Source organism: Actinia tenebrosa, unplaced genomic scaffold (genome assembly GCF_029948245.1).
Source record: "Actinia tenebrosa isolate PJP-AT-01 unplaced genomic scaffold, QUT_ActTen_1.0 PGA_scaffold13__45_contigs__length_12533684, whole genome shotgun sequence".
NCBI lineage: Eukaryota > Metazoa > Cnidaria > Anthozoa > Actiniaria > Actiniidae > Actinia > Actinia tenebrosa.
In genome coordinates, this window is record NW_028292573.1 from 8,079,652 (window position 1) to 8,097,176 (window position 17,525).

Sequence of the window (17,525 nt, forward strand, 5' to 3'; positions counted from 1 at the left end):
AGAGAGAAAGAAAGAAAGAAAGAAAGAAAGAAAGAAAGGGAGGAAAAGAGAAAGAAAGAAAGAAAGAGAGAAAGAAAGAAAGAAGGAAGGAAGGATGAAATGAAGGAAGGATGAAATGAAGGAAGGAAGGAAGGAAGGAAGGAAAGAAGAAAGCAAGGAAGGAAGGAATGAAAGCGGAAAATAAACCAGCACGCCAAAAAGAGAAAAAAAGTAAGAAGGGAAAAAAAGGTAGAAAGAATGAAAGTAAGAAAAAATTAAATTACGGAAGGAAGGAAGAAAAGCAGAAAAAAATATAATCGAACGCAATGTATTCTGGTCTAGCTTGGGTCCAACATTTTTCTACGAGCCCATTAAGTTACCCATAATAAACCAGTATACACCTTGTTTACAACAAATTAAAAACAGAAATAATTGCTCAAATAAGCCATACTCGACAAAGGTATAAAAACCTATCAAGGTAAAGTATACAGCCTAGCGGGTGTATTCCAAAAGCTCAGTGAATGGACAACTTCGACGATACGGCGGCCATCTTAGATCTTTGTTACAGTAATGACGTCGATTGATATTAACAGCTCACCACAAGAGAAAACCACAAAAGATGAATCAAGATATTTGATATGTGATATTTAGGGGGATATTGAGAAAAGTTATTTTGCGTACATATATGAATTCAAGTTTTTTCATCTTTCAATGAAGTTTTCCTTCTCAAATGATGATGACTCAGATGATGATGATGATTATGTTGTTGGAACATTTGTCAGTGATAGTGGATAGGTGGGGTAGGTGATTTTGTGACTTGCCATTATACCCATTTTGTAAAATATTTTCTTTTTATTGAGGGGGGGGGGGGGGGGGTCCTGAATTTTTCAATCAATCTGGAAGGGGACTCACGAAAAAACTGAATGCTATCAGGTGGGGTTCTCGAATTTTTTTTGTATCATAGGCATTTTCTCTTAAATAATGATCGATCCCTTACATGCATAACGTCAGGGTCAAATTAACATTCTCGTGCAGTCTAGGTTTCTGATTGGCTCTACTACCCAAAGTTGGAATGCATTGTTTTCATTCTACATTTTAATTGGTTCTCTTGTCTAAGTGGTCTAAGTGAACCTGGTTACAGTAGTTGCACTCTAAGCTTCTAAACTTTGTTCACAAACTAAACTGAGCTAAAGCTAAATCCTCGAGAAGACGCACCAAACTAGAGAGATTACAGAAATGAGGACCAAACAATGATTTACTGATGGAGTAGGACTTGAAGACTTCACAGTAGATCCCTGATATTCCACACTCCTGCTAAGTCTTCTCCCATCCGCTGATCTGTTGAGGAAAACAGGATCAATGAGTTTGAAATACTTTATTGCAAGACAAGCTGCAGGAGAGATAACTTAGTGCGCGCAAAAAGGGGCAAACTCCGAGGACATTCTTTAGTACCAATATTTAGTAGAAAATCGTACTTTACTGCTCAAATTCGTGAGCAACTAGTTTTAGAAAAATAAATTACAATTTTCACTCTCAGCCATTTCTGAAACTATCTGTAGAACGAAGCACACGTTTTGGCACTTTTGATTCGGATGCTCACCAAGTCGGTTCAACCTAGAGCGTAGACAAGGGGGGCGAGGGGCGATGCCTTCCTTCGTGGCAACAAAATGACGGCTTAATTTGCAATTTATATAGTAATTTTTAGTTGCTTTGTTAGTTCTAGAAAATAAGACTTAAAACGCGTACCGGGCGGCTTTTTTGGTTCGACGTTTCGGGATCTCAAACGAAATGGAGCGAATTTCAAATTTCGCCCTCCCCTCCCCCTTCGGAAAACCCTGGCTACGCCTCTGCAAACTTCCTGTTGGATGAATAAATTATCTTTATGACCTGACGTTGAAGCCACTAAAATGTTTCAAAAGCTCATACCAGATAATTTACTTTTCTCTCTTAGGAAATCGTACGTTATTCTTAGCGCTATATAAAATATAATGTATTATCTATTTATTATTTTACACGCGTTTTACGCCATTTCATAGCCAACTAGAAAACTGTGTTCTGATTTTCTCAGCCATTTTTTAAAATATATTGAAAAAGAAAGCACACGTATTTTTCACTTTTGAATGGATGCTTACCAAGACGGTTCAAGCTTCACGTTGCCAGTTGAAATTATTATAACTTATTTAGATTTTGAGCCGCTAGTACGGGTTTATAAATAAAGGAAAAAGCGATGAATGCGACCCTGAATTGAGATTTTTAAAATACTTAACAGTCGACTGCCCTAGCAACGGTTTCTGGAAAGTTCGAGAAATTAGAATTGATGCTCGGCTTTTTTTTTAACTTCGTTTTCATCATATTACTAACGACTTATAACGACTTTAGTATGGTAAAACAAAGGATATTAACTCGGGGTCTGCTGATAAACTCGTGGGCCATTATAATACTTTCAATATAAAGTTATGCATCACAAATTCTGATAAACAAAACATCAAAGATAATATCAACAACCGTCCATAATAATAAAATACAATATGATATTTGAACCTAAATTACAATATAACATGCATATACGATATCTCTATATACACTTATTTCAATAAAGTTAGTCACCTGAAAAGCTACAAAGCTGAGACCGACAAGGATTATGGGTAGATACATTTTACATGTTTCAACCTCTTGATAATAACTGTGGATGGACTTGAGATCTTCTACCAGTTACAAGTTAACCTCCTCTGAGCATCCTCAACTGCTGCAGTTTGTGTCAAAAAGCTTTACTTACTTGAATATAAAATATTTCCCCATGATTCTCAGCGATCGCAGCTTTCTAGGTTTTTGATGACTAACTTTATTTATTGAAATAAGTATATATATCAACAAATATATCCTAAAATAGATAACAATTATTCTGAAAGTGACTCGTTTGATATCCAAATATAAAATGAACTCAGGGTCTGAAAATAACTGAGGAGAAAGTGCTGCCTTTGTAATTACATCTGCAAATGGTTAGACTTTCAAGTGGCTTGGATGTCCACTTTAAATGGCGGTGGTCCCACCTCTCCACATTTACTAACCAACATAGGAGGGACGTAAAAGAACCACTGAGGACGTAAAGAAACCCTGGCAGTGACCACCCTCAGTGCCTACACCTCATACTAACTATCTCTCATTCATAAATCATTTAAAGCGCCTTTGAACATATCCATATGGAAAAGAGCGCTGTATAAATATCATAATCATCATAATCATCATCAACATATATCCTAAAATAGATAACAAATATCCAGAAAATGACTCGTTTGATATCCAAATATAAAATGAAAGAGTGCCAGAAACAGAAAAAGATAGAATCTTGAGCAAGTTTAAACATATATCCTAAAATAGATAACAAATATCCAGAAAATGACTCGTTTGATATCCAAATATAAAATGAAAGAGTGAGAAACAGAAAAAGATAGAATCTTGAGCAAGTTTAAACATATATCCTAAAATAGATAACAAATATCCAGAAAATGACTCGTTTGATATCCAAATATAAAATGAAAGAGTGAGAAACAGAAAAAGATAGAATCTTGAGCAAGTTTAAAGTAATTAATCTTAAGAGTTTCTTCGTAAGTTAATATAATTTCTGCAACACCAAACCTTTTGATGTCCTTAACGCACTAAAATTACCTCAGAATGAACTGATAATCAGTATTTTACAGGCAAAAGTAGGTAGAGTATACATTCAATTTAAGAACTTTTCATTTGGGACAGTGTTTTGATTTGTTACCCCCAAGGCGCAAAGCATTATCAGTAACCTAGTCTCCCCCCTGGTCACTCAGGGGAGAAAGCGTTGCGTGACGACACTGAAAGCGGCTGTGGGGGAGACTATCAGTAACCCCGAGTGAAAGAACTTTACGAACCGGCTGAGTTCTCCTTCAGAACAAAGTCAAGTTCAGCCAATCAGAATTGAGGAGACAACTTCGTAATTCAATTAGCATTTCCCGTGATTCTGCCAAGAGAACCGTGAAAACCTAATTCTTCATTCTTTAAATTGATCGTAAATGCTAGTTGAACACATGGTGCAATTCCATTTCAATCGACAAGAGAAATCAACTTTGTACTCAGTTCTTGCTCGAAAAAAAAAATAATCAAAAAGAGTTGAGCTATGATGGCAACGCGGTCAACCCAGCTGTCCAAACACCAAGCAAACGCAGTATGTCTAATTTATATTATAAAATGTAACTAATTAGTGTATAGAATGAAAGTATTTAAGATAATGGAATAGTTATCAAAACGTCCGGTCACCTCCTGTTTGTTAATTAAAATTTCAAATAATGTTTTCTTAAAATTCTTCAAACTATCATAATACAAGTCACTCTTTCTAAAAAGATATTGCCAAATTGATAATAGTATGCATTTAGAAAAATAGAAAATCTTATGTGGATACCAAAAGAAACTCAAAAAAGTCGATTCCACTTTGCCATACCCCCGAGACATCCGCAGAGCTGAGGCGGCGTATGGACATCGGACCTGACGGCGATTAAATCCTTCTGCCCTTGGGTGTACGAATTACGCAAGAAAATGTTCTAGCCGATGCATCAGGGGAGAGACCAGCCGGCCCCCAGACCATATCGGCTAATTCCTTGCATCTCTGCCACGCACGGAATCGGCTGATAATCTGATGTTTAAAAGTCTGGTGCATATTGTTTTCACGGCTATTGTTATGCTGATTAACCAGGAACCGTGGTCCAGTGGAAAAAGCTTGGGCTACCATATCATGACGTTAGGTAAAGTCCAGTTGAGCGCGAACTGTTAGTACCTGGATGGGTGACCTTAAACTTATGCCTACTGAAAAATGTAAGCAGGTTTTTTCCCGTAACTTTCAATCCATTGAAACGTTTTAGTTTACGCTGACAAATCGTCGAAAATAAAAACTAAGGAGGCATTTAATCCGTGACCGACAGGTTGCAATCATGAGCAAGGTCAACGAAGAGAGTCGTTCGTATGAAGCTGTTAAAGTTGTTAAACTGCACGCGTTAAGTTATTCCCCTTGTATTGTACCTGACAATCACACTGTTAAGAAATGCGCGTTAAATCCCCCTCTCCACGTTAATTAACCACCCTGTTCCGGTGGGTGGCGGGGCGGAGGTGTCTTAAGCTATGGTCAATGCTTAGCTGCTTAAGCAGCCTCCCAAGTGCATTCAGAACTGGATATACGCACAACTAAGCATTGACCATTGCTTTTATAGCATAGCAAAACCGTAAAAAAGTATGTGTTGATCAAAAACAATTCAAATTTTGTTCTAAAGAAATCTCCATTAAATAGCGCGCGCTACTTAATCACATCAGCGTGCACCATCCACTTCTGGATACACGCTCGCGCACGCTAATCAACCAATCAGAGCGCGCGTTATATCATGGCTATGTTATGAGATTGACTTGTGCATGTATATAAGCGCCACCGAAGTAAGAATAATAATAGTATTTCTCTTACGGTCACGCAACGCCTAGCATTACTAACCTTGTCGCAAGTAAGACCTTGCCGTGTACTTCATCTGGTATGTCACGCCATGTCTGTCCATTGTCATCTGAATACTGCACAGTAAGGCCTGGGATAGCTGTCTTCGTAAGAATCTTTCGATTACTGGATCTAGTATATACATTGAGACAGTTTGAGGACACATATATTAAACAAATTATTGTAAACCAATTATAAACCTAGGATTTTAGGGAGTCGAGGGATGGATGGATGGATATAGGGAGGGAGGGAAGGGAGGGAGGGAGGGAGGGAGGGAGTGAGTGAGTGAGTGAGGGAGTGAAGGATGGTTGGATGGATGGATGGATGGATGGATGGATGGAAGGATGGAGGGAGGGAGGGAGGGAGGGAGGGAGGGAGGGATGGTGGATGGATGGATGGATGGGATTGGATGGATGGATGGATGGATGGATAAATGGACAGGAAAACCACGGAATCCGTAGAAAACCCTTGAATTAAAAGAGAGACCGAACAAACTCTACTCCAAGACCACATAGGTGAGAGCCAATAGTACCCTAGCACTACACCACCATTTCCCCCATTATTTCATTATTATTTCTCGATAAATACTTTTACTTTAACACTTACTTTGCTCCAGGAACAGGAATATGATATTTAATACCAAGTCTGTCTAGACGTTTAAGTTCTGTATATCCCAAGAAATTCGCGAACTTTTCCCAGTCCTCTGTAGTCTTTTTATCTCTCTCGGTCTCGTCGCTAATGTCTTCCCACGATGCCTTGTGCCACGCACGCTCTGCGAGCGCTAAGAGTCTTGGGTAAATCATGCTGTCCATTTGGTCAGCGGTGCGTACAGTCTCAGTCCACAGGGCTCCCGCCATACCTTTACAACAACAATACGACAATACCAATAATTGCAAACATTCTTCTAATAATGATAATATTGAAAGATTAAAGATAATCACAAACAGATAGATACAAGGCGAATTATTACGTTAATGATGATGATTAGGTTTATGGAGATACGTGATGCAATAGAATTAAGTTGATTGCCTACTTTTGAACGTTCGATTTGAGCTCACGATGTGCGCGCGCTCAAAAACCGCTGAATAATCTACAAGATTTTATTGAAGAACCATACGCGTTTTGAGCTTCAACAGGGCAAAACCCTCAAATTTTGCACGGGACTCTATATTTTTTAATAGCTTATTTGAATAAACTCTTAAAAATCTAGGTTATATCAACATTTTAGAAAAAGTTAAATATCCTAACACATGAAAAAGTACCGAAACTACAAAATATGATAATGATGGCGAAGAAGATAATGATGGTGATGATGATGTCAAAACGTGTGTTTTCTTTCTGAAGATAGATAAAAAATAGCTCAGAAAATTAGAATTAAGTTTTCTAAAGCTGGTGCCTAGGAATTAGAGAAGTAAATTAAGATTTTCTATGAGAAAAAATCTATTTATCTGAAGTAATCTCTTGAAACATTTTACTGGCTTCAACGTCACTCACAGAGATAATTTATTCATCTCACATGAACTTTGTTCCGACTTTGTGAGCTTGGAGTCAAAAGTGCAAAAACTTGTGTTTTCTTTCTGAAGAAAGATCAAAAATAGCCAAGAAAATTAGAATTGAGTTTTCTAAAACAGGTTGCCAAGGAATTAGAGAAATAAATTAAGATTTTCTAAGAGAAAAAAATCTATTTATCTGGTGTGAAATTTTGAAACATTTTACTGATAATTTATTCATTTCACACGAAGATCATTATCATTGTAATGATATTGATAATGGTGATGATGATGGTAATGATACTGATGATGATGATGATGATGATGATGATGATGATGATGACGACGACGATAATAGGAGTATAAAAAGTCACTAGTTTTCTAACCCACCAACAATATTTTCCTTCTTCTTCAATTCAGGACACGAGCCATCTTCCTTGCAAAGCTTCTCTCTCGTAACGGCTTTCCCCCAGCGATTCACTCGCACATTCGCATAAAGATTTTCCGGAATAAACCCGAATGTTTTCCGAGTGTCTGTGTACCGAGCAGCCCAGTAGTACCCACGCTCTTCCGGGTCAGGTTCGTACGGGTGGTCAAAGTAGTTGTACGTTGCTTGAGATAAAACCACCTGAAAAAAGACGCTGCATCAAATACTAGAAAAACGGAACATCTTAATGCAGACATATGTAGTGAGATAAAGTTATATCAATAAATTAACCTTTAGATTTCTTGACTCTAAACAACGGTCGCAACAAAGAAATACACTATACGATACACTGCTGACAACCAAAAAAAAACTTTTGGGTGCCTTTACACACTTTACACATTGACGACAAATCGTTTCTTCTTTGCAGTAATTAGTTGTTTCTTTTTTTGTTTTGTTTGTTTGTTGTTGTTGTTGTTGTTTTGTTATTTTTTGTTTTTGTTGCAGCAATTGGTTTTCTATACTATTGCAGCAACTCATCTAACATGCAGCAACTCGTTTCTTATTTGCAGCAACTCGTCTAACATGCAGCAACTCGTCTTATTTGCAGCAACTCGTTTCTTATTTGTAGCAACTTATCTAACATGCAGCAACTCGTCTAACATGCAGCAACTCGTCTAACATGCAGCAACTCGTTTCTTATTTGCAGCAATTCGTTTCTTATTTGCAGCAACTCGTTTCTTATTTGTAGCAACTCGTCTAACATGCAGCAACTCGTTTCTTATTTGCAGCAACTCGTTTCTTATTTGCAGCAACTCTTCTAACATGCAGCAATTCGTTTCTTATTTGCAGCAACTCGTTTCTTATTTGCAGCAACTCGTTTCTTATTTGCAGCAACTCGTTTCTTATTTGCAGCAACTCGTCTAACATGCAGCAATTCGTTTCTTATTTGCAGCAACTCGTTTCTTATTTGCAGCAACTCGTCTAACATGCAGCAATTCGTTTCTTATTTGCAGCAACTCGTTTCTTATTTGCAGCAACTCGTCTAACATGCAGCAATTCGTTTCTTATTTGCAGCAACTCAAACAAGACAAACGAGGACAAACGTTTTAGTTTTTAATTTCAATCTTTAATTAGTAGTTTGAATTTTTTTCTAAAGTTAACCAATACATCTCCAGATGTACCTACCTTGTAACCAGCATTGGCCAAATTATGAGTCCTTTGACCTCCTCCTCTCCACGCATAGCCATACACATTATCGTTTTTGATGTTCTCTCTCTTGTATGGCACGTAGTTCGGACCAAGTAGACCGTCTTCCCAGCCAGCTAGACCCAGTCCCTTTTCCTGCGTTATATTAGCAACCCGCTGTACAAAATAGTCTTTGAGTTTATCAACAATATCTTTGGCTTTGAAATCATACCCTAAGCGAGAAGCCAGTTTTTTACACGCACTTGAGTTGGTCCACGCCCCCTTAGCGACCTCGTCGCCACCGAAGTGATACAACTTCAGCGGTTGTATACTTTGGTGCATGCGTACTAATTCCTCGACTACGTGCTCAACGAAATTGTAAGTCGACTCAATACAAGGGTTGGTAGCATCGTCTGTGAACCATTGAACGGTCATGTATCTAGAAGGGTCTCCTAACTCCGTTAGAAGGTACTTCTCGGCGTCTGTTACGTTGACTGTCTTTAGGCGATGATAACGAGCTTCCATTGATTTGATGGCCGCGTGGCTGTGGCCTGGCATGTCAAACTCTGGAATAACTTCAATATGGAGCTTCTTTGCATGTCTTAGGATCTCTTGGTATTCACTTTGAGTGTAGTGTTGCCGGGTTGTCGTGCCTTCGGGGGGTGAACCAAGCTGTGGAATGAGGCACTTTCTTTCTTGTAGATCGTGACAACGTTTAGATCCAACCTGGAATAATAGAGAAATTGTTTAAGGAAACCAAGACGTGGAATCTGATTTCCTTCCAACTAAAACACTTCTTATACTGTTTTCATTGCTACGCGCTGATCGAGACAACGCAGAGACAGGTATATAGAAATTAAAACAGGGTTAAAAGAGGTTTAAATAAACGGGTTTAGATAACTATTAACAAACGCATTGCAACCTTTGATGCAAAAATGCTCATAACTGTCCTTTACGTTGAACAAGAAACTGTTTCAGGGCAGTTTGATTCTTGTGAAAATAAATGCTTGAAAAAACCAGTTTAACTAAGTTATGGCGTGAATGGAGTACTATTAGAATAATCCCCTTCACAGTTCCCTGCGCCATCTTGAATTGTAGCCGTATTTTTGTACCGAAGCGAGACAAATAACGATGAGCTTGCAATGATAGAGAACTTTTTTTAACAACTTGGAAAAATATTCACGTCTCTATCATTGTAAGCTCAACGTTCGTCTCGCTTCGATGCAAAGGCACGACTACCTTAAGCTTTGAAGATGGCGCAGGGAACTGTGATGGGGAATATTATATCTTTTTATCAAACTCATGAATAATTCATGAGGAAAACACAACAGAAATCACGGCCGTGAAGAGTGTTGTAAATCTGATACAAAACTGTGTTCATTTGCATAAACTTCAAGTTAGATTTTCTTGGCCAAATTCACTTTAATTTTGAAACTTTTAGTGAAACACAAAGGAACTAACCTAGAGGTTTGACAAGTCATATACAGTATTCGTGTCCGTGTTGTATCAGATATACAATCACTCGGCTACACCTCGTGGTTGTATATCTGATACAACACGGCCACTCATACTGTATATATTACTTGCAAAATTGCAAAATTGAATGGTTGCGAAATTTTCATGTTTCGCATACTGAAATAGTAATTTTAAACTCTAACCAAGAATCTTTCTTTCTAAGAGGTTTTTTTGAGCTCAAAAATTTAAAAATTGGATAAAAATCATAAAAGATAAAGAGATAACTCGTGGTAACCATGGTAACTTGCCTGTGTTAGCTCTTCCAGTCCAGGTATTTCCAGTCTCCATCCCTCGTCCTCGCACAGATGAAAGTGGAACTTATTAAACTTATAGGCTGCTAGCATGTCTAGGAAACGCAACACCGTCTTCTTGCTTTTGAAGTTACGACCAACATCTAGATGCATACCCCTGTACTCGTATCTAGGGACGTCCTTGATGGTTACCTTGGGAACCGTTCCTAAGGACGCAATCAAATGGTTCACGTTAACCTTAATTATGACGTAAGTTTTTCTAGTTTCTAGGGGCGTCCTTGCTGGTTACCTTGGGAACCGTTCCTAAGGACGCAATCAAATGGTTCACGTTAACCTTAATTATGATGTAAGTTTTTTCTAGTTTCTAGGGGCGTCCTTGATGGTCACCTTGGGAACCGTTCCTAAGGAAGCAATTAAATGGTTCACGTTGACCTTAATTATGATGCAAGCTTTTTTCTAGTTTCTGAGGCCAACAAAGAGGCAACACAAATGACCTGGAGTATATTTTAAATGAATTTTGATTCAAAGGTTTTCTTCCGGGTTCTTCAATTTTCCTGCAACTGCGAAGCCTTACATGTTAAATAAAGTCAGCTAGCCGTGCCCTGTACTTTGCTAGCCGTGCCCTGTACTTTGCTAGCCGTGCCCTGTACTGTGCTAGCCGTGCCCTGTACTTTGCTAGCCGTGCCCTGTACTTTGCTAGCCATGCCCTGTACTTTGCTAGCCGTGCCCTGTACTTCAGCCCGCAAGTCGTGTCATGATTTGATAAAATTGATTCACCATCATTACAGTAAAAACCCGCGTATAAGAACCTAAAATTTAAGAACCTGTTAGGCTAAAATTTCATTTTTAAGCACCCTTCACATAAGAACCATTGTAGGCTAAAATCCTAAAACAGGTTCTTATTTTTAAAAAAGAAGAAAGAAATAGAATCAATCTTTTCAAAAATATATTTATAACACAGTCTGTACACAATAATGCTATAAACACTATAACTGTACATGGTTACTGTAAAGAACATGTCCTCATTGAATAAAAAAATCCAACTTAAAATGAAACTTTATTTTATTTCTTGAACAAAAGTCAAGAACCTAATTAAGAACCTAGTTAGCCTAATTTAACACAAAATACCATTTATATAAGAACCTGTTTAGGCTAACTTGAAAAAACCTAGGTTCTTATATGCAGGTTTTTACTGTACTACCAGAATTCTCTTCGAACTCTTTTCTTTTATTCAAGGGTTTTAAAACTCGTTTTGGGAGTCACAATGCAGGGGCGGATCCAGGATTTTGTTCAGGGAGCAATGCTGCTCACAAAGTTAACCCAGGGAGGGGTGCACCCCTTAGAATCAAAGGGAAAAAACAGTATTGGTTATCTTCGAAGTAGGGGCACAAAGTCAAACAAGGGAGAGGTGCGCACCCCCTGCACCCCTCCCCTGGATCCGCCCCTGCAATACATTGGTATGAACTAGGTCGACAAGAAGAAATAGGAAAATGAGTCACATTGTATCTGTAGTTGCATTGTGATATGGAGACTAGAGAATTCCAAACCTTTCTCGTCGATCATCGCCAACAGGCTCTGAATCCCATAAAACACCGCAGTTGAAGTCAAACCAACCACTTTAATGGTCAGCTTTGAAACATCCACGTCAAGACTATACGCTTCCTGATTGGTTGATTTCTTGCCAGCTATTGTGACGTTGGGATCACCCAGCTCTAGCTTGATGTCCTTCACAGGGTCAGGCATGGATGGTGTTCGTTTAGTGTCGTTCACGTTTTCTTGTTAGCGAAAGAAAAAAAAAATTCATTCATCAGTAGTGAGTAGCCCAACATTACATTGTTGTTCAAACCTCATGATATGCACGTGACGTGCCGTAACTGTATACGGGCATTTTGATTGGCTAAGTAGTAATGTCCTGTGCCGGCTTTGATTGGTTGAAAATATGTTAATAGTAATTTCATGTCGTGAAGGTACCCAATACCTGCACAATCCTAAAATTCCTAGTGGAAAATAAACTTATATTGTATTGCGTAAATAAATGTCCAAAACGCTGTATTGAATGTGTGTTGTGGTTTATTGAGTGCACCAAAACGCTAATGAAAGTTTGAAAACGTTAATGAACCCACGCAAACATATTCATGATTGTCAAATTCAATGCTAAATTTCTTAATGAACGTTCCATCGCATGATTGAGACTCCGTTCGCCTTATTGTATTCCTGTTCGCTCTAATGACAGTGCTTTTTCGTTTCAATGAATATTCCTTTGCGGTTAATGAACAGCAAAAGGTGTACTTAAAATAACGGCTCGAATTGGTGAGATGAATAATGACTTTGACACAAAAGATCGGATAATATTTCTAACCTGCTAAGAATGTGGCCTCATTTTTAAGTCCACTCCCAACAGACATTGTCCACGTGGTTTTCACAAGACTCATTCGTTGTGTGTTATTCCATCCAGACACGTGTAATGGCGTCGGTATCAGCAGTAAAGGCGAGGCTCCTAAGTCTTTGATATCAATCTTATCATATCGCTGTTCAGGTGAATAAGGATGGTATTGGTCTTCTGTGTAACGCCTCCATTGTTTCTCACTCTTAAAATCGCCAACAAACTCCAGCCCCTCTCCTATTGTGTTCTTAATGGTCCTAGGTTCCAGTCCACTCGCAGCTACATACCAATTAGGCATAATATCCGTCCTAGCAACAGCAAAATACTTCACCTTAAATTCCACCTTAACTTCAGAGCCCGGACCCAGGTCCTCAAAGTCGTCCGTAGGTTCCATTTTATGAAGGCACCCATTGATATGAGTCAGCTTGACCCCGGGACCTCCAGGGACTATATACCCCTGGGGATTGTGTGGTAAATGATCGGGCTCTACGATGCGAATGCTGCAGAAGTATATTGCCCAGTTCCCTTTCGTGACGGCGATGGTTCCTTTGTTGGAAAGCGTGACACGTGCTTTGTACTGGAGCCAAGTGTCGATGAAGTTGTCTATGACGTCATAGCGTACGTTGAGGAAGGATGACATGTAATCGAGGTCAGTTTGCGCCAGTGAACTGACAAGAACTAAAAAAGAAAATAAAAAAAAGATACAAAACAGATATCTTATATTTTGTGATAGCATTACAAGAAAAAATGAGGACATTTTTCAAAATTTAAATACAACGTTTTAGAATTCGTACGAAAATAAATCACAATACTGCTGTTGATTGAAGACTCATTTACACAGGGTTAGCCTCATTTTAGTGTCTAAATATTCACAAATACCAACGGTAAAGTAAAGAATGCACAATTTCAACAATTTGAAAATCCACGGACCTTCACAGAAAAACGTGATTATTATACACAAAATCGAGGCTAACTTTGAGCAAACTGATGATCATGATGGTGATGATGATGATGATAAAGGTGATGATGAATGATACTGACGCTGATAATGATGATGTACAATAAAGCTTTCAAACAATGCTTGCAATTCTTGTGACATTCCCTTGAGTAATATTTCTTTAATTACTTATCACGCTATATAACACTAAGTTATTTCCTCGTCTACAATAACATAGATGACTACATGGCTGCCATACTTCAAATGCCTAAACTAATTGTAAAGTAAACCGCATATCATATCAGATACGCGAATATGGTACCACATTATGTTCATGCTAGAAACCAATCGGTTTTTCGTTCCTCGGCATTAAATCTAAAATAAACTTGCCATGAATAAAAAAAGAAGAGCTCTTGAGACGGATGTCATGATTTGCTAAGTCAGATAGGGACTATCAAACAGACAGAACTAATATTGACCTGCAAAGATGACCCGTCGTCGTCTGCAGACTTCATTCAGAGCTATTTAGAGCTCAATAATTCGATGAATCTTTAGTGCTAAGTTCATAAGGACACAACTTTCGATAGAGAATTAAATATCTAGATTCAATAGAGACAAAATGTTGACTTGTTGTTCATATTTGCTGGGAAATGACTCTCTGGATGTTCAAGTAATTCAGTGTTTAATTTGCCTTAAATGACTTAAATGTGAAGCTGAATTACCTGGAGTTGTTGTCAGCCATGTTAGAAGAATAAGGACATGAAACAACATGACGAAAAAACCCCAAACGAGCAGGGGAAACCAGTGAGGTTGCTTCAAACGATAGCTTATGCGCGAAAGCTATTCGCCTGTAACAGTACCTCGGTCTTCTCAAAAGATGCTAGATTGTGTTTATTGTAGATCTAGTTACTACAGACAGAAGATAGTTGAGACAAAGTAGGGACAAAGGGTCATCACAGGTGAAAAGAAAGATGATGATAGCAGGAAATACTGCAAAAATATCATACCTATATCCAAAGTTACAGTATTTTCTTATAAATTGATGCAGCAAAATTGTCGCGTTCTTGAATGTAAGAAGAAAGGGAAGACGGGCAAGTGAACAAGTGTATACTTTGCATTGACACTTAATACCGAATGGAAAAAAGTATTTTAAAAAATTAAAATAAGTTATAACGTTTGATGAAAGATTAAATGAAAAACATACACTCAATTGAAGAATCGTTGTCGAGTTCAGAAACATAGAACATAGTAACTGAGACCAAAATGGCACATGGGAAGTACGTTAATTAGATGCATGCTGTGACCGGCGACCCGTGGCATCATCCACTGTTTTTAATACGCGTTTGGCATTCTAAACCGACTGCATGGATGGCGCAAGTGAATAAATAGAGGATATTACATGAGCGCGCGGAGACACGAATTTTATCTTCACAGCGAACGAGTGAGTGATTTTCAACACGAGAAGATAAATTTCGTATCTCCAAGCGCCCATGTAATATTCTGTTTATTATATAATTATCCATAAAATCAACTTAACAAGCTTTTTATTATTATAAAAAGTTTTTATTTATAAACTAATAGCTTAAATACACATGGAAACGATATTTTCACATGTGAAATAACATGTTATTTTCACATGTGAAAATATCAGTTTTTCGAAAAGGAGAAATATAGGTATTTTATGGATAATTATATGATAAATAATAATAATAATAATAATAATAATAATAATAATCTGAATAATAGTAAATGAAAATGGAATGAAATAGTTATTGAATTAAAACAAAAAACAAATAAGAATGAAAATGATTTGAATTTAATCTTAAAATGACACGAATAATATTCAAGTAAGGCAAATGAAATGATGAAGGAAAAAAAATTATTGGAAAAACTTGAAATCATGATTATTCAACATTGTATGTCTTCTCTTGTATTCTCTTGAGCATAGAGAGTTTAGCGGTGTCGCACGAGAAGACCCATGAATATAGATACAACTCAGCTTAACCCAAACAAAGAACCTTATTCACGTGATACTAATGTTGATTCATTGATTGACAATCCAGGGCAAACAAAGGAATAAGATAGCGAAATTGTGTATATCTACTTAGGCCCCGTCCATTCGTATTCGGAAATTTTTGTATCCGCAAATTTTTGTATCCGCAAATTTTTTTTTTTTTTGCGGATACGAAAGTGTTTGCGTCCATACGCAACGTATTCAAATCGTCTCACCGTCCACACGTATCCGTTTTCGTACGGATACGGACACAAAAATTTGCGGACACGTGTGGACGCAACTCGTATCCGTAAAATAATTAGGTTTTAAAAATTCGAATTTTTACTTGCTATACTATTAAAATTAACGCAAAAAATTCATCTTTACGATTAATCTGATCAAAGATATCTGCTAAAATGCGCGCGTTTAAACTTTTTTTCCATTGAAAAAATAATTCTAAAAAATTAATATTTACCATCGTATTTTTGTAAGAATGTTGTTTGAGGTATAAAATTTTGAAAACGAGCGTTTTGGTTTTTTTTCTCTTTCTTTTTCTTGATTTTTTTAGATGTATTTTCCTACTATTAAAATCGATCTCCCTTGACAGAAACGAGATTGGCTCCGAGAATTTGGATAGACAGGAAGTGGTCTGTAACGACTTGCGAGCGAAGTTATATATTTGGTTCTGTTGCCCTTTCAACGAAGAAAAAAAATTTAAGATCACAAGTGTGAGTAGGAATAATGTTTAGGTCACCCATCCAGGTACTAAACCTCCTCAGTCGGGCTTGACTCAGTATCTTGGAAGCCCAAGGTTTTCCCACTGGACCACGGTTCCAAGTGAATCAGCATAATAATAGCCATGAAAACAATGCACCGAATAGACTAGACTTTTTAACAGTATTTTATCATCCGATTCCGTGCGTGGCAGAGATGCAAGGGATTAGCCGATATGGTCTGGGGGCCGGCTGGTCTCTCCCCTGATGCTTCGGCTAGAACATTTTCTTGCGTAATTCGTACACCCAAGGGCAGAAGGATTTAATCGCCGTCAGGTCCGAAGTCCATACGACGCCTCAGCTCTGCGGATGTCTCGGGGGTATGGCAAAGTAGAATCGTATTTTTTAAATTTCTTTTGGTGGGTTCGAATCCCAGCGTATCCAGATAAGATCTGTTTTATGATTTTGCCGTTGTCGTTTGTTTGTTCATCGTATTCAATATTGTAATCTTATTCTTATTATTATTTTGCAATCTTTTGCTATGTATTTGGAAATGATTTTTTAAACCTTTGGAAAAAATATATAAGACACTTGCCTAAAATTAATTCGAAAAAAATAGTTAAGAAAATTTTAAATTTTTTTATTAGATGACTTATATTCCACAGGCTTTTCTCGAATTTTTAGAAAATAAAACTCTCAATACAATCTCAATCTTAATTGGCATCAGACGTACTGTTTGATAGAGGAAAAACTACTGTAAAGCTATTACACCCATCTATCCACCCACACTTTTATTTTATTAAAAAATAAAGAAAAATGAAAAAAATGAAGAAAAAAATATAAAAAAAAAAAAAGGAAAGGGGGGGAGGGCTGGGGGGAGGGGGAGGGGGGAGAGGGAAGGGAAGGGAAGGAGGGGAAGGGAGGGAAGGGAAGGGAAGGGGGGCAGGGGAGGGGGGGGAAGGGAAGGGAAGGGGAGGGAGGGAAGGGAGGGAAGGGAGTGGAAGGGAAGGGAAGGGAAGGGAAGGGAGGGAAGGGGGGAAGGGAAGGGAAGGGAAGGGAAGGGAAGGGAGGAAGGAAGGGACAGGGAAGGGGAGGGGAAGGGAGGGAAGGGAAGGGAAGGGGAGGAAGGGAAGGGAAGGGAGGGGAAGGGAGGGG

General features: G+C 38.1%; 1 protein-coding gene across 1 annotated transcript; it reads right to left on the reverse strand.

Moving 5' to 3' along the window:
• Positions 1-1,056: 1,056 nt before the first annotated feature.
• On the reverse strand, positions 1,057-14,555 carry LOC116300354 (uncharacterized). The gene is made up of 9 exons (XM_031709211.2): positions 14,387-14,555; positions 12,704-13,405; positions 11,892-12,119; positions 10,342-10,550; positions 8,579-9,304; positions 7,357-7,594; positions 6,083-6,335; positions 5,480-5,608; positions 1,057-1,317 (listed from the first exon to the last, which is right to left on the reverse strand). The coding sequence occupies exons 1-9, from the start codon at positions 14,433-14,435 to the stop codon at positions 1,173-1,175; spliced, it is 2,679 nt and encodes an 892-aa protein (XP_031565071.2). The 5' UTR covers positions 14,436-14,555; the 3' UTR covers positions 1,057-1,172.
• Positions 14,556-17,525: the final 2,970 nt, after the last annotated feature.